This window comes from Strongylocentrotus purpuratus, unplaced genomic scaffold (assembly GCF_000002235.5).
Source record: "Strongylocentrotus purpuratus isolate Spur 01 unplaced genomic scaffold, Spur_5.0 spur5_scaffold_7, whole genome shotgun sequence".
In the NCBI taxonomy this organism is placed as follows: domain Eukaryota; kingdom Metazoa; phylum Echinodermata; class Echinoidea; order Camarodonta; family Strongylocentrotidae; genus Strongylocentrotus; species Strongylocentrotus purpuratus.
Genome location: NW_022145613.1, coordinates 18,852,383 through 18,871,129, shown reverse-complemented (window position 1 = coordinate 18,871,129; position 18,747 = coordinate 18,852,383). Strand labels below are relative to the sequence as shown.

The 18,747-nt window shown below is 40.8% G+C and overlaps 2 protein-coding genes across 2 annotated transcripts; both read right to left on the bottom strand.

Moving 5' to 3' along the window:
* Window positions 1–11,811: 11,811 nt before the first annotated feature.
* On the bottom strand, window positions 11,812–13,932 carry LOC115919880. Its single transcript, XM_030974454.1, has one exon. It carries the CDS (start codon window positions 13,930–13,932, stop codon window positions 11,812–11,814), a length of 2,121 nt encoding a protein of 706 aa, XP_030830314.1.
* Window positions 13,933–13,977: 45 nt separating this feature from the next.
* On the bottom strand, window positions 13,978–15,348 carry LOC115919879. The gene has a single exon (XM_030974453.1). It carries the CDS (start codon window positions 15,346–15,348, stop codon window positions 13,978–13,980), a length of 1,371 nt encoding a protein of 456 aa, XP_030830313.1.
* Window positions 15,349–18,747: the final 3,399 nt, after the last annotated feature.

Sequence of the window (18,747 nt, the reverse complement as noted above, 5' to 3'; positions counted from 1 at the left end):
CGAGCAAACCGGTTCAAGAAATAAGAAACAAAAAATATATTTCATGTCGACTAGACTATTACATAAATGGTCTTCAATTCTTTGCTTTAACATAAAATAATGTGTCATGCATATTTCATGTTCACCTTCATTAAAATCCCTACATCAATGTGTGCACTTATTTGACAATAAATTCTTTAGTATCTTTGTTAATTTTAATTAAAAGTAAACTGTAATTTGAGGGATTCTTTTCAAATAAAACATTGAGTGCTATCTTATTGCATATAATTTAATGCATACATCCTATTATTTCAAATAATTGTGGTTAGGCTATTCAAAATTAATTACACAAACCATCAAGCCTATCAAGAGTAAATTCCTACACTATTTTCCAGGAACCAAATAATTCATCACTCCTTGTGACTCTGTAATTAAAGAATAAATTACATATTGCGCCTATCGGCATACTGCTACTAAAACAAGAGATCTATGCTTCTGGTGCACTACGTTGTGTTATATATTTTCTTCATTTATTGCACCCGATTTAATAAATAAGCAGTCATGGAGAGAGATGGGTCCACATTACGCTGGATTCACAGTCCACAGCGCCATCTAGCGATACTAGTGTTTGATTGATTTCACGTGATGCATTAGGGGAAACAGTCGACTAAAATATCAGATCTGTCACTATATACCCTAGGACACCGGCAGCAGCGATTGAAACCAGGGGTGCCTAGTGAGAAATTAGTTTATAGTGTATAAGATCTATTTTTGGATCCATTATCAAAATTAACCTGAATTTCGTGAAAACAATACATGAGAAACCACTATGTATTTTCATAAAGACAGAACAATTTGAAGACAATAAGGTGTACTTTTTCCTCGCTCTCTTCGCTCGCTTTGCTCTCCCATAACATTTAGAAACGATATCGTTTACATTGTAGGTCTAGTTGGCTGTCTGTATAGTTGCCAGTAGGGCTAGTGAGCCATCCAAAAAGTACCAGGAGGCCAACGAGACCTACACTGTCGGTCTAGTAGGCTTTCTGTCCCGTTGACCGTAGGTCTATTGAACCACCCAAAAACTACCAGGAGGCCCACAAGACCTACATTGTCGGTCTAGTAGGCTGTCTGTATCGTTGCCAGTAGGGCTAGTGAGCCATCCAACAGCTACCAGGAGGCCAACGAGACCTACACTGTCGGTCTAGTAGGCGTTCTGTCCCGTTGACCGTAGGTCTATTGAACCACCCCAAAACTACCAGGAGGCCCACAAGACCTACATTGTCGGTCTAGTAGGTTGTCTGTATCGTTGCCAGTAGGTCTAGTGAACCACCCAAAAGCTACCAGGAGGCCAACAAGACCTACACTGTCGGTCTAGTAGGCTGTCTGTCCCGTTGTCTGTAGGTCTATTGAACCACCCAAAAGCTACCAGGAGGCCCACAAGACCTACATTGACAATCTAATAGGATGTCTGTATCGTTGACCCTAGGTCTAGTAATTCATCCAAAAGCTACCAGGAGGCCAACAAGACCTGCATTGTCAGTCTAGTACACTGTCTGTCGTGTTGTCTGTAGGTCTAGTGAACCATGCATTAAACAGCTTTAAGACGGGCTGGAAGATCTACATTGTCGTTCCAGTAAGGTGTCTGTCTCGTTAACTGTAGGTCGAGTGAACCATCAAAATGCTGTTAGAAATTCTTCGAGAACGACCGTCTTATGGGTTGTTGGTCTCGTTTTCTTCGGTCTCGTGGGCTGTAGCCGAGATAATTAATAATAAAATAAGCTTGTTTGACATGTTTAAAGCACTGCGTTTGACAGCTCCTTAAAATCAAAAAGTTTAAGTAAAAATAAACGATACATTTTGGCTTAAAACTTTCCGAAATTTTGTCCCACTCATTTTGAACAATTCAACTGTCACAATGTGGGAATCGAGCAACACCTTGTGGCTGGGATGATGTCATGCTTTTAGAGTGAATTCTGTTTCTGAATCTGTCATGTGATATTACCACAAACGCAATCAATTGATTAAAGCGATAATATTCTACCCCACTTATTTTGAGCACATCAGAAATACTCTCTACATCTATCATAACGAAATCATAATACATAACTTACAGACATACTAGAACATAAACATAATGGTAACTCATAACTTCTCGTTGGTGTTTAATAACGATTCATATTGATTCCAACTTGTCCAATGTTGAATCACAAGGCCTGGACCCTCTACAACACTTAATAATAATAATAATAATAACAACATTTATAATGCGCACATATCCACCCCAAGAGATGCTCAAGGCGCCTAACAAGGTAAGTACATTGAACGAAAATAATATGACATAATTAAATATAATTCAACAACGTTAATTACATCAGATTGTGAAATACACTACGTCTTAAATAAGGAATTCAGACATTAGATAGGTTTTCAATTGTTTTTGGAACACATTTTGATTCGCTGACATTTTGACATGGTGTTGACCGAAAGCTGAATGTAGCATTCTGACGAACAACTCGTAATACTTCGTGTAGGACTCCAACAAGTAGTTTCTCCTTCGAACTGCAACAGCTTCTGAACTGGAATTGACTGTCTAGTTGTATTTATAATAAATCCCCCTAGATCTAATGGTCAAGATTTTGGGTGACTAATATTCGTAGGAATAATGCTGTAGTCTCTCTCTCTCTCTCTCTCGTTGTCAGATGATGTCCATAGGCACTGCTGTGGCCTACCTCAATCTTCCTCTCTAGCTATATTTGTAGCTCTTGCCATACTTCCACCTGACCAGACATTTATTTCATCTGTCCAAACTATTGTCGGATGACCTCGACCTTGATGTCCTTCCAAGGCACCCTGAATAATTTGCTTCTCATTGCTGTTTTCCTTCCTCATCATGTACCCAAAATATTTTAGCTTCCTTTCTCTTATGAGATCTCTAACCACCAAGCGTGAACCAATCTTTCCAAGCACCCAATCATTTTTCTTGTGAGGATTTCTTTAGAAGACTTCTATAGCACCACATTTCAAACGCATCTATGCGTTTTCTGTCATTTTTTGGTTGGCGCCCAGGATTCACAGCTGTAAGTGTTGAAAAACAATGGCTGAAGCTGTCGCTCGTAGGAGACATAGCTTCAGCTCTGTGGATACTCCTCTACTCTTCCAGATCCTTATCATGTTCTGAGTGGTATTCCTTGCAATTGCCAGTCTTCGTTTAGTTTTAGTAGTACTGTCGCTTCGATGAGTGATACTAGGTTATCAAACTGCTGACCCTCTAAGATAAATGCATCAGCTGTCCTTGCCTTGTCCACAACTATTATTGTGGTCTTTTGGGTGTCCAATAGCAGACCCTTCTTTTCACTCGCTTGCTTGACATATGCTGCAGTAAATTCCTCAACTCCCCCCTGCTTGCACAAATGGGTGTAGTGTCATCGGCATATCTGAAGTTGGTGATCTTTATGCCATCAAAGAAGATTTCTCCATCAAACCTTTCCAGTGCTAGCTCCCTCATTATTTCCGCCGAATAAACAATAAAAAGGCTTGGTGAAAGAATTAAACCTTAGTGAAGTCCTCTTCCTATACTGAACCAGTCGGTGTTACCTCCACTCGTTCTAACTGATGACTCCTGATGCGTGTAGAGTGTTCTCATCAAGTCGATGATGTGCTTTGGAAAACCCATCCTCTGCATAATTTCCCACATCTCATTATCGCTGACACAATCTATTGCTTGGGAATAGTCGATGAAGCACATTTACAGTGGATGTTTGTGGTCCTTGCATTTCCAATAACATTCCGTTCGTTGATGATCTGATATCTTGTCCCTCTGCCTTCTCGACAACCAGCTTGCATAACAGAAATCTCCTCGTCCATCTTGATCTTTATCCTGCCGATGATGATTTTTAGCATGATCTTGCTTCCATGTGAGATTAGGCTGATAGTGCGATAGTTTGGACACTCTGTTTGATTTCTCTTCTTTGATAGTAGAACACACACATATCTCTACACCAGTCTTCTGGCCATTCTTCCTCTTTCCAGATCTTGGGTACACAGACGCCCAATCAAATCTACACCCTCCTGCCCAGACGATTTTCACAGCTCTGCTGGAATGTTGTCTGTTACATGTGATACTCCACCATTTAATTGGTGTAATACCTTCTCTACCTTTGACATGAGTGGTGGGGTTTGAGAAAGCGTCTTGTGAAGTCTATATTATGGAGTGTATTGTTGTATGGGGCTGAGACGTGAACACTCACCAGGAAGGACATTCAACGATTGGAGGCGGTCGAAATGTGGTGCTGGCGTAAATTACTAGGTGTGTCTTACTTTGAGCATCCATCCACTGTGATTTCATCCGCGCAAAAAGTTTTGAGCTGCACAAAACTTTTAGAACGGATGAGCTTCCGCCGTGTACGATGTAAATCCGCGACAAATACGAGCAACATACGTTATATGTCCAATATCATCCGTTAAACGTCCGCTGTATCCTCTCTGCATCCTCTGGGCATCCTTGCAACTCACATCCGCTGCAGCTGAAAACGGAAAGAGGGAGGAAAGATAAGGTACATGGAACGTCTATACATCGTTAGTAGCACGGAAATAGAAAGGATGTAAGCGTATGCATCTCGTATATAAAGTATTCAAAGCTGTCATCCACTTCCATCCGCTTTCATCAGCTAGGCTTCCGATGAACATCCGTTTAACATTCCCGCTACATACTACCCACGTCCGTTATTTTCCGTTCTGTTTTCGCACATTTTCGCAAATTTTGTCCCGGAAATTGTGCTCGTCCGCTGTGTCCTTTATGCATACGTTTTGTGTCCATCGGCCAGTGGGACCGGGCCATAACAAGCTGATACGTAATAGCACAATTTGTTACTGTTATTGTCCTTTGAAACTTCTCTATTTATAAACTTACATTAATTTTCTTCTGAGGTTTTTTACATATATCATTTATATATATATATATATATATATATATATATATATGTATCAGACTCTACAGTTTCTTTGAATTTGTGTTAATAATTTTTACCATTGTTATCTATCTGTTTTTCTTTATTAATTGGTATTTGAAATCCAATTACAATTTTCTGTTGAAATTTTTTTTACTAATAATGTTAATAATTGATGACGACTCACTGAACGTAATAATCCATTTGTCACGTGACGTCGTATGTAAATTATCTGAATAATATTTCTCATTCGATATAAAGCCGTTGACCTCGGATTTAGAGTTGTTAGCTAAAATATAGATAAAAATTGAGTTGGCAAAATAAAGGATTGGGTAAAATAGTTGTGTATTCCGTAAGCATACTCTACAGTCGGTAAAATAGTAATAGGGAAATATCTCATTAAGTGAAATTAGTTGGGTAATTACCAACTGAAAATGATTGAGCAAACTGAGAGTTGGGTTAAATGTGATTGGTGAAAAGCTGTTATACATTTTAATTAACCGCATAGCACTTAGATACCAGTTGAGTAGATATTAACCAACAGTTTACAAGTTAGATTGCTGCCCAATGTTGGTTAAAAATTAGGATTTTTTTTCCTGATTATCCTAAGAGTGTAGCTCCCATGAAATATTGTAAATGTGTTTGAAAAAATTGGACAGCTATTGCTGATGGAATTAATCAGAGTGTTCAAAAACTTTAAATAACACAATGTGTGATCAACATTTCAACAAATCACTATGGATAGGATGTCACGAAAAGGAAAAAGAAACGAAGTATAATTTGACGTAAATGAGAGCGAGCAAATTATTTTCTTGTGCTAAATTTCCGTGTGTTGCTTATATAATTACATTCATTTATCTTTATAGATATTATAGGGGTTGATACTCCAAAACAAGCGCTTTTCGGAAGTGAACAAAAAATAAAGTTGGATATTTCTTCACTTTTCTTTTCTCCAAAGTCCCTGTTTAGGAGCGCGGTGATGACAATCTAAAATCACGATCGTGCTTTGTAAACAGTATTATTTCTTGGATTGATTATGAAAATGGTTTTAATATTACTGATGCTGATGATTATTAAGACGATAGTTATTGTAGCAATACTACTACCAAACTTCTACTACTACTGCTACAACTATACTATACTACTATTACCATGAAAGATGATAATAATGACAACAAAAGTAGTGGTAATAGTAGTAATAATTATAGCAATTTGACAGAAAAACACAAGACCTCTATCTACATACAGACGCGGAAACAAGCCTCCTCCTATACTTGGCTATTCAGTATCTAAAGAAAAATCCCTCTTCACTTGAGAACCACCAAAATCAGTAAATCATTTATAAAATACAATTGACAATTCATGCTACGGAACATCGTTATTTTGCACACTCCTCTAATACCAAATGGTTGTTTACTAATAAGCCACTTCGGAGATACGATCTGCGCATACGCATGTAAAGGTAATTCGTAAAAACCGTGAAACTAATCTAGACGACTGCTGGATATGCGTTCATAAAAGTAATGTAATCATTATTTATATTCAGACGATGGAAATTTAACCCGGGGTAAGGGTCGAGGTAAATATGGTGAGGTCGGTGTAGAGGTCAGAGTAGTGAGGTAATCCGGCAACGAATCCAGGTCGAGAGATGGAAGGGCTGAGCAAATCCGGCTAAAATGAGCGTTTATCTCATTTGCAATCTCTAAGTCGGATTTGTCGGCTGGAAAGCTGAGAGACTGTTTCTTAAGTCCTGCTAGGTGGCGAATTTGCTGGTGCCATTTCCCAGGTTCACTGTGTTTCAGATGTTCCACTTTCCTGCTATAGAGACTTTTCTTGGCAGAGCTGATTTCTCTTTGTACCTTATTTCTTACGCTACGAAATGAGTCATCACCTCGCGTATAGCTGATATTGCGCTGAGTAATGGCCCGGCGGATGGCATCATTCATCCATGGTTTATCGTTGGGACGTCGTTTGACTGTGATAAGATCAAAGTATTGCCGATATTTTGTGTCTAGAAGTTGATGAAGATTTGCAGTCATTTTGTTTCCATCAGTGGATTCCTTATATTCTGACCAGTCCATCTGCGTGATCCATTGACCAAAGGCGCGAATGGAGGAATCACGAAATGGTCGGAAGGATATTTTTGTAGTGTTGCGTGGTGGAATAAGGAGCAGAGGAAAGTAAGTAATAACAGAGTGGTCACTTAAAGCAATGGGTGCTGAAATGACAGGCTCTTTATAACAATCCCCGAGATCTGTCAATAATTTGTCCAGGATGGATGTTCCCCTGGTCGGTTCTTTTACTACTTGGGACAAGAGGGTGAGCTGTTCCAAATGATCCGTAGGAAGGTCATTGAAATCACCAAGGATTATGAAAGATGCATTCTCCGACAGGGTTCGAGCCCTATCAATCATCATTATGATGTGATCACTCAGTTGGTCTTTATGTGGAGACCGAGGTGGGGAGTAGAGTACACAAACATATATATCTCTTGAAAGGCGGATAGTAGTAGATGATCGTAGACGAACCCACAAAACCTCTAGATGTTCGGGTACATGTTCTTTGAAGATTTCATAACAGTTTATATTCTTGTCCACATAGAGAAGAACTCCACCACCTATTCGTTCGTTACGATCTTTGTGAAACTGTTTAAATGATGAAAGTTGATATGCAGAAGCCGGGTTGTCCTGGGAAAACCATGTTTCTGTGCTGGCAATGAGGTGAGGAACATTTTGCATTGAACAAAGAGTGGCTTCAAACTCACCAAACTTGTTGGCTAAAGAGCGGGCATTAAAGAGCATCACAGCTGGTAGACACGACCTGGTGGTGGGTCGACATGTATCCCTGAGCACTGATTTATCAATCTTTCTAATTCGGATATTGTTAAGCTGTTGCTGCTTTGTCCTATTTGTGATGATGACAGGGATGTTATAGGTCTTTCTTTGCTTTCTTCCCCTGTGTGTTTTCCGTTTCTTTGATATTCCCAAGTCATGAATGGTGTTCCAGACGTCCTTGTCAAGTCTTGGAGGGTTTTGGTTACCAGAGATTTGATTAAGTGCGTGAAGGGTGTTGTTATCATATATCTTTCTATGTACCTGCATCAAATCATACCCACTCTCCTGCTGGACAAGGGAAGGTCCCGGGTTGGGATCAACATCTCCACAGGTCATAAGAATAGTTTGAAAAGTTGCAGAAGAGTTATTGTAATACCTTATGCGGGCTCCTGCGAACTTCTGTGTGTCAAAGCTGCACATACTTGTACATGGCTCTGATTTGATGTTGTAGTTAATCGCACTAGCATTGCCTGTGGTGTAGCTACATTCACAGTGTAGCAGGGTCAATAGGAGGGCAGTGTAAAGAAGGAGGCTTATCCTTCCCCTTGCCATTGTGAGTTCACAGGATTAAGTCCTCGCTGTAGCATGAATGAGGTGGTTTCTATTCACTCCAACAGTAGGTTTTACAGACACTGCGTATACATGTAAGTCAAAATGGTAGACTAATTTGTACAAATCAACTGGCGATGCTTCACAATAAGATCAGCTTCAACTTTTAGCAAGATCCAACATCAACAATCCACAAAATTTGTCTAGAAGATGCCTGACTACAATATAAACAAGTTGACAGTAACCGATAAGAGAGACAAACTCTCATATCCACTAAATCTTAATACTTGAAGAGAGCTGTTTTGGGGGCAACCGTACAGGTGCACACAACCTTTTTTAATATTGCATATTCTTTTTTTTTTTTTTTTTGTATTTATGGGGGCGGCGACGTACCCTAGCCCCCGCTGCGTACAGTCATGATTCAGTGGCTAAGCAATGGCCTCATTACTGTGAGCCCCAGGATCAAAACCGTGTCGATATGCTTTATTAGTGCCCTTTTATGAGGCATTAATCCTCATTACTGTCACTTATGACTTAAGGACGTAGGTCCCCTAGTTGATTAGCATAGTAGCATACACATGCTTTAGCAGTCACGCAAAAAAAAACTAGATGGAATTTTGACTGCGCGCAGTCGAAAATGATGCCTCCGCCATAGAGCAATTTAAACAAGTTTGGAGTTTAAATCTCCAGTGGTTCTTGAGATATCATGATAACAATCTCAATGTATGGAATTTCATAAGTTGACCTCTGTGACCCTTGACCTTTGACCTACGTGCTCCAAAATCTAATCAGATTGTCTTCCTATGGTGATACACACTATCATTAAGTTTGAAGTTTAAATCTCCAGTGGTTCTTGAGATATTATGATATGGTGATACATACTATCATTAAGTTTGAAGTGAAAATTCTCCAGTGGTTCTTGAGATATCGCGATAACGATCTCAATGTATGGAATTTCATAAGTTGACCTCTGTGACCCTTGACCTTTGACCTACGTGCTCCAAAATCTAATCAGATTGTCTTCCTAAGGTGATACACACTATCCTTAAGTTTGAAGTTTAAATCTCCAGTGGTTCTTGAAATATTATGATAACAATCTCAATGTATGGAATTTCATAAGTTGACCTCTGTGACCCTTGACCTTTGACCTACGTGCTCCAAAATCTAATCAGATCGTCTTCCTATGGTGATACATACTATCCTTAAGTTTGAAGTTTAAATCTCCAGTGGTTCTTGAGATATCATGATAACAATCTCAATGTATGGAATTTCATAAGTTGACCTCTGTGACCCTTGACCTTTGACATACGTGCTCCAAAATCTAATCAGATCGTCTTCCTATGGTGATACATACTATCCTTAAGTTTGAAGTTTAAATCTCAAATGGTTCTTGAGATATCGCGCTAACAAACTCAATACAAGGAATTTCATAAGTTGACCTCTGTGACCTGTGACCTTTGACCTACGTACTCCAAAATCTAATCAGATCGTCTTCCTATGGTGATAAATACTATTCCCGAGTCTTAAGTTTAAATCTTAAATGGTTCTTGAGATATTGTGATAACGGTCAAACGGGACGGACGTACGGACGTACGGACGGACAACCCGAAAACATGATGCCTCCGGCACCACCTTCGGTGGCGGAGGCATAAAAACACTCACAGTTACGAGGCCTGTAACTGCAGCCAATCAATTACGACAACAAGGTTTTTACAGGAGTGTTTCTTTTATTCTTTGGTATGAGCGTAGCTTCATTTCTTTGACTCCTTTCTTTCAACACCGTTCTTTTCACTCCGTGAAAACTGTGAGAAAACAAACAACAAAAATGGGCATTAATTAAAATGCAATAATAACTACAGGTTCCTTATCCATGTAATAATTACAGGTTCCTTAATACAAATTTGGGCGTGACCCATAGGCATTATACCAAACCTTGCCATTTACTTAACCTTACTATTTCTTTGTGTTTCCTGAATAGTCTTCACACTTCTATAAATTAATACAACTTAAGTTCTTATACACAGATTCATCAACATAAATTCTTATACATGGGCACCTGCCTCAAAGTTATGGCATTAATATCATAATTATACACACATTTCCCACAACTGAATCACTGCAAGCTGAAGTACTGACCTTCTTGCCTCCTTTTTGTCAATTAACTTGTCTGCAGCTAAGAATATGTTGCAATTAATCATTGATTTCTCATTGTTCTTCATTGATCATTGTTTGACTTTGAAACTCTGTCTATAAAAGTCTGTCGCCGAAGATGGCGCTCTAACCTTTTGGTCGACTAAATCAAATACACTTACATGGCTCCTTTAAATTAGTACAACTTATTTACCATAATAAACTATTTGACATACCTGCGATAATTCTTACGTGTTCTACAGAACTAACATTTCTAACTTTGTATATATACAAAGCACATCTAGAAGTAAATGTAATGCATCTCGCTGTACTTACTAGCTGCATGTACTAGCTTCAATCTATAAGTTTAACTGATTTTACAACTTATAATGTTCAATTCTAATCCTTCTATAACAGATGTTCAGAGATCAAGAATCTAAACTAATGCATAAATTTGACTCTGTATTAACCAAAACACCATCCATGTATTGTATAGTAATACATGACTTTAAATTTTGTTTCAAATTAGTCTCAGCCCTTAATCTTGAAAATTATTTTATGCATGTATAATTTTTGTTAAATAACATTTACTCCTTAGTCTTGCATCAGACACATAGATATGATTTAATGAGCATCAACCTTATGTCTACAATTCATTTTGCAAACAAATGAAATGTCACAAGGTTACAAGTCTGACTTCAGACCCTAGTAAGTTTACACTGAAATGAATAATCTTAAATATAGTCTCACTTGACACTTAGATGTAGTTTTCATCTCAGACACAGATATACCTTTACTAACGAGGGAATAGTTTTATATTCCAAGTTGACCTTTTCAGAAAATAAAGCATGTTTAACCTTAAACATTTCAATTTAGTCTTACATCCAGACTCTAGCATTATGATCAAACCAGTATACATATACATAAAACAAGGCGGCATTTAGAAAATTGAAGGTATTCTTCCTTTCAGACTTTAGAATTTGGGTTGAAATCACATTTATCAAACACAATGTCTGCGAAAATTCAAATTGGTTTCAATTTCAGACACAATGAACAATATCAAACGATAACATAAATTAGTCTTAATTCAGACCCCTTGGCTCCTTGTTATCCAATGCCAGGCTCAATCTCTAGACATGGCGTTTTGGACATAACAATTATTACTTTAGGTTAATTAAGTTAAACCCCCTAGCCTCGTGGCTCCTTGTCAATCAAGTTCAACCTCTTAGCCTTGTGGCTCCTTGTCAACCAAGTTCAACCTCTTAGCCTTGTGGCTCCTTGTCAACCAAGTTCAACCCCCTAGCCTTGTGGCTCCTTGTCAACCAAGTTCAACCCCCCAGCCTTGTGGCTCCTTGTCAACCAAGTTCAACCCCCTAGCCTTGTGGCTCCTTGTCAGGGAATTTCCCCTGGTCTTCATGCGCGACTAACAAGATAAGCTTATGTATTGGTCGTTCGAAATAACGTTGTTGGAAGATTCGCTTCCCGCGACTGTTTATCTTGGGCTCACCCGTCACCAATTTAACCTTACGCACATGATTGTCCGAGGATGGGTAAACATCAACTACTCTGGCTAGCGTCCATTGGTTTCTTGGATTGTCGTCTTTCATTATTACGACATCACCTATACAGGTTTCACGCTGTGGGCAAGTCCATTTCTGACGTGATTGGAGACTCTGGAGAAACTCTCGCTTCCAACGCTTCCAGAATTCGTTCGCGAGATGCTGAACTCTCCTCCATCTTTTCCTAGAGTACAAGTCCTCTCGTTGGAAGTGTCCTGGAGGCGGCAACAGCACGTTGGTTTTCATCGTCAGAAGATGATTCGGTGACAGGGGCTCAGGATGTGTAGGGTCATTCAAATTGTCGACAGTCAGAGGTCTGCTATTTACGATAGCTGCTGCTTCGTTCATGAGGGTGCGCAGGGACTCATCATCAAGCTGCTGTCCAGCTTCATACAGCAATGTTTCTAGCACACGACGTATACTGCGTATTTGTCTTTCCCATACACCTCCCATGTGACTAGCCGAAGGGACATTGAATTTGAAGTGAATATAATCACAGTCTCTCCTCAGAAGAAATTCCTGAATCTTGTCCTGGTGTGTATTACTACCTTCTCTTAGCTCAGCTTCAGCCCCGATGAAGTTAGTGCCTCTATCTGAACGAAGCTGGCGCACAGGACCTCTAATGGATAGGAATCGTCGAAGAGCGTTGATGAAAGAGTCGGTTGTCATCGAATTTAGTGTCTCAATGTGCACAGCCCTAGAAGCCATACAACTGAAGAGGAGGCCGTACCTTTTCAGTTCCTTTCGGCCTTCTTTGATTACCCATGGACCAAACACGTCCATACAGCTGTATGTGAAGGGTGGTGTAGGCTCAACTCTGTCCTTAGGCAGGTTTGACATCTTCTGCCATTGAGATTCGCCACGTAGCCTACGACATGTGACACACTTCCTTATGAGTCTAGAGACTGTTGAGCTCCCAGATAAGACCCAGAAGCCGCTGGACCTCAGTTGGTTGATGGTCATACCTCGTCCCTGGTAAGCTGTCTGAATGTGACAATGTCGTATTATCAACTCTGTAATATGGTGGTCCTGAGGTAGAATAGCTGGATGCTTACTTTCATAGGAACCTTCAGCAGAACTTAGGCGTCCACCTACTCTCAGTATCCCATCAGCGTCGATGAAAGGGTCAAGACGATGAAAGCGACTATACCCTTGCTGCTTACGCCTGTGTCTCTTGTTTGCATTCATCTCACTACCTTTACCAGACTGGTTCTGTATAGCTGTCAGTTCATTACTGAATGCATCTCTCTGTACGGTCTTCAGTATTTCACATTGTGCTTTGTTGAGTTCCTTTGTAGTAAGCTTCTGTAGCTCACCATGGAATGAAGTCTTTCCAGTGGTGGATGACTTGCTCAGACCTCGCTCTCGACATCGCCTTCTCAAATGCGCCTTCAGTCTCATGCAGTTTGCTACTGCCCTTTTAGCTCTGTGCCAAGAGAAAAATCTGTCCAAACGATCGATCTCAAAGGTAAAAGGCTTAGAGTGACCATGTACAACGTTTGCATGAGCTTTCTTCACTTCTGGATCATCCAACTTCACGTCAAACTTATCACCTTGAATGAACTTCTCTGCGTTGCTCTCCCACAGGAACTTTGGGCCAGTAAACCAAGAGGAAGACAGGAGTTGGTTGACTGTAGCTCCTCGAGAAGCAATATCAGCTGGGTTATCCTGTGTACCCACATGTCTCCATTGTGAGGGGGAAGAGTGTTGTCTAATCTGATGCACACGGTTGGCAACAAAGACATGAAAGCGCTTCGAGTCGTTACTAACGTAGCCCATTACTACATTGCTGTCCGTCCAATAGAACTCTTCAGTGTCTGAAGGTACAAACTCTCTCTGAAGAAATGCACTGACTCTAACTGAAACAACTGCAGCTGTCAGCTCCAGACGTGGTACAGTGATTGGTTTGAGAGGTACAACTCTGGCCTTCCCCATCAGGAGTGTACAATGCACCTTTCCTTCATCATTAGTCAGCCTTAGTTATGTGCACTCGCCATAACCAGTAGTACTGGCATCAGAAAAATGATGAAGCTGCGTTGTCTTTACTTCTCCGAAATGTGCAGGCTTGTAGCATCTTTGTATGGAGATTGAGTCCAGATTATGCAAATCAGCTCTCAATTTCTCCCAGCTGCTTCTCTGTTCATCAGGCAGTTGATCATCCCAGTCTACTGCTTTCCTGCATAGTTCTTGCAAGATCTGTTTTCCTCGCAGTACAACTGGCGCCAGCAGACCCAATGGATCGTAGATTGACATAACTGTTGCTAAGACTCCTCTTCTTGTCAGGGGTTTGTCATGTAGAGTGAGCCTGAACTTAAGTGTGTCGGACTCAACGCACCATAGAACTCCCAGAGCCTTTTCCATGGGTGAATCAACTCCCATAAGATCCGTCTTGGAGACTCCCTTCGCTCTATCAGGCTCCGAAACAGATTCCATTACTTCTCTGCTTTTAGATATGAACTTGTGTAGATGCAGTCCACTTTTCTTACACAGTTGTCTTGTTCTCGAAACTAGGTCGATAGCATCTTTTGTAGAAGGAACGGATTTCAATCCATCGTCCACATAGAAATCCCGATGGATGAAGTCCTTCACATCATTTCCAAATTCGGCTGCGTGATCAGTAGCTGTCTGCTTCAAGCAAAAATTGGAGCAGCCTGGGGAGGAAGATGCGCCAAACAAATGGACAGTCATACGCAGCTCAATGGGTTCTCGAAGAATATCTCCGTCTTTCCACCACAAATATCTCAAGTAGTCACGGTGGTCTTCTCTCACCTTGAATTGGTGAAACATTTCCTTTATGTCGCAACTGAATGCAATCTCGTCTCTCCTGAATCTGCAGAGTACGCCTACGAGAGCATTTGTCAGGTCTGGTCCAGTGAGAAGATAATCGTTAAGGGATTCCCCCTTGTACTGTGCACTGCAGTCGTATACGACCCGAAGTTTGTTGGGCTGTATAACACCGTGGTGGGGAATATACCAGACTGGACTATCAGCTGTCTTGATTTCTGGTGCTAACTCTGCGTACCCTTTCTCTAAGAGTGCTTCCATCTTCTCTGTGTATCTACGGTGGTAGTTTGAATCTCTTTCAAACTTTCGTTTGAGATGTTGTAGTCTCTTGTCTGCCATACACCTGTTGTTTGGCAGATCTGGTTCCTTTTCCTTGAAGGGAAGTGGAGTTTCGTAATGTCCATCTTCTGTTAAGCGAACATTATTCTTCATGATGTTCATGAATCTGACATCATTATGTGAGGAAGGTTCGCTGTTGTCTCTTAGGTCCGAGAAGTCTGCTTCCATTATCCTCAGCACCGATGAAGGACTTATCTCTTCCTTGATGGTGACGTTGTGTGAGAACATCACCTTTTCTTGGTTGCAGTTTTGCTTTCAGTCAGCTCAGGGAGTATCTCACAGGTGATCAATCGATGACTGAACCCTATTCTGTCGTCAGGGCTGACAGCAAACTCCTTCTGACTTGATATACCCACAACACACCAACCTAGATCTGTCTTCATCCCAAAGGGTCCATCATCATCATCAGGAGAAAGAATTATGCTGCGAGGAATTAGAGCACGTGCACAATCATATCCGATCAGCAATCCTACCTCACAGTCTTGTAGTGGTAGCAGTTCCTCTGCAATTTCAGTCAGATGAGGAAAGGACATAGCCACTTCAGGCACTGGAATATACTTCCTATTTGCAGGCATGATGTCTCGTGTATAGACTGCAGGGAGATCAATCGTCTTCATACTGTTGTGAGCACGAACCGTGAGTCCTTGAATTTTCTCACTAGGGATCCTCTCATCCTTCTTGGACATAGTAGAAAGAAGAAGATTCACCTTTGAACCTTGTAGATTCATGGCTTCCTTGGTAGATTCCAGCAAGAATGTGGTGTCCGACTGAGTATCCAATAATGCATATATCAGCCTTTCATCAAATCTGCCCTTCTGTGATATCCAGACTGGAACAACTGCTGAACACTTTACAGCCTGTTTCTTCAAGGTCATGTGGTTTACTGTTGTGTGAGAACTTGATGACCGGAGTTCTTCTGTTGCATTAGAACTTTCATGATCAGACGATTGGAACTCCATTCTCACATCATCTCTCTCTTGTACTTGATTACTCCGATTCCAGTCTTCATGAAGAGAAGTGGGATGTCGCCGTTTGCAGACACTGCATGTGTCTCTCCTTCTGCATTCTCTTGATGTGTGTCCTCTTATGAGACAACTGTAACACAGTCCATTGTCTCGTACGTAGGTCTTTCGCTCCTTCAAAGTCATTGAAAGGAACCTTTTACAAACTCCTAGTTGGTGGTTTTCCTTACAGAGCACACATACATACTCCTGCTTCTTTCCCTTTCTTGGATGCTGAGGGCATTGATCTGTCGAGGCATACATGGATGTTGCGCCCAACATGGATGTTGCTTGTCTACCTTCAGCTCCTTTACACTATACAAAGAGGTAATTGGGTCGCATGCGATATTGGCCTCCTCCTCAATGAAGTCACTGAACTCATGAAATGATGGGAAATTTCCATGAGTTTTCTTCCAATGAGCAACTTTCCTACCCCAACTCACAATCAGGTGGTCTGGGAGTTTAGCCAAGATCTTCCTATTTTCCCTCTCATCATTCAATTGAGCCAGATTTCCGATGGTTGTCATTGCTGTACAGCACTGTTTCACGAAGTCAGACAGCATTCGAAGACCTTGGCCATCTCTGTTGCTGATTCTGGGCCAAGAGTCCAATTTATCCCTGTAGGCACTAGACAGGACAAAGGGATATCCGTACCTCCTTTCTAGGGCCATCTTCGCAGCAGCATAAGAGTTGGTATCACCTAGCAATGCGTATCATTGTACCAGTTGCAAGGGTTGGCCCTTTATGTACTTCAGAAGATAATAGAACTTATCTGCTGCGTTTATCTCTCTTCTTTCTATTAGGAGGTCGTAGCTTCTTTTCCAAGTTGGATATTGGAGGGGACTTCCATTGAACTGAGTGGGCTCTGGAGGGGGCAATTGACTTATCCTCATCTGGTCCACTAAACTCGCTGCTAACGTGTTTCCCGTTTCAATGTCCTGAGCTCTTGGGTTAATCTTCTCCATCGTAGGTGGGTCATCTTTTGGTTCGGCGTTGACCCACTCTTCACAATCATTCTGTCGTTTTGGAGAAGGTTTAGAGGAGTGTCTGGATAACGTCGATTGGGTTACAGAGCCTCCTTGTAGAACCTTCACTCTTTCGTGGGTTTGTTTCATCAGCTCTGCATGCTGCTGCTCCTCCACCTCTTCAATCTTGTCGAAGCTGTCATCATGCAATTTTAAGGACACCTTAATCTTGCTGAGAGAATCCTGAACTACTGTTGCCTTGTCCATAGCAGCTTGGACTTCATCTCTCTGTTGCTTGATAACCAATACGAGTTCTTCATCACTTAAAGCAGCTCTCAACTTATTGGCCGCTTGACGCCAACCTCTTAATGAATAACGAAACTCCAGTTCACGTTGGTCGTTTTGGTGCTGGAGTCCAAGTTCGGTTGGCTTCGGGTCGGATCTCGTTCGCTTAGCCTCTTCTTCCTCTGGCATCTTGTCGACAGTGAACATAAACCAATCTTAGAGCCGGAAGTTTTCACTGTAACTGCAGCCAATCAATTACGACAAATTAACAAGGTTTTTACAGGAGTGTTTCTTTTATTCTTTGGTATGAGCGTAGCTTCATTTCTTTGACTCCTTTCTTTCAACACCGTTCTTTTCACTCCGTGAAAACTGTGAGAAAACAAACAACAAAAATGGGCATTAATTAAAATGCAATAATAACTACAGGTTCCTTATCCATGTAATAATTACAGGTTCCTTAATACAAATTTGGGCGTGACCCATAGGCATTATACCAAACCTTGCCATTTACTTAACCTTACTATTTCTTTGTGTTTCCTGAATAGTCTTCACACTTCTATAAATTAATACAACTTAAGTTCTTATACACAGATTCATCAACATAAATTCTTATACATGGGCACCTGCCTCAAAGTTATGGCATTAATATCATAATTATACACACATTTCCCACAACTGAATCACTGCAAGCTGAAGTACTGACCTTCTTGCCTCCTTTTTGTCAATTAACTTGTCTGCAGCTAAGAATATGTTGCAATTAATCATTGATTTCCCATTGTTCTTCATTGATCATTGTTTGACTTTGAAACTCTGTCTATAAAAGTCTGTCGCCGAAGATGGCGCTCTAACCTTTTGGTCGACTAAATCAAATGAATGAATGAATGGACTAAATCAAATACACTTACAAGGCCATTGCTTTGTCACTGAACCATGATTGTACGCAGCGGGGGCTAGGGTAGGGGGCAGTTTCCATAAATTAAAAAAACACAGAAAATGCAATAAATGTTCAATAATTTATTGCATTCTACCCCGGTCCCCAACATAAAAAACATCTTCTGTGTGCCCATTCCTTGAGCCATAATACATGGCCGTCCAGAGGATTTGTTTATGTTGGGGACCGGGGTAAAATGCAATAAATTATTGAAAATTTATTGCATTCTCTGTGTTTTTTTAATTTTATTAATGGAAACTGCCCCCTACCCTAGCCCCCGCTGCGTACAGTCATGGTTCAGTGACAAAGCAATGGCCTTGTAACTGTGAGGCCCCAGGATCAACACCGTATCGATGTGCTATATTAGTGCCCTTTTGTGGGGCATTAATCCTCATTACTCTCATTTATGACTTAAGGGCATAGGTCCCCTAGTTGATAAGCAAAG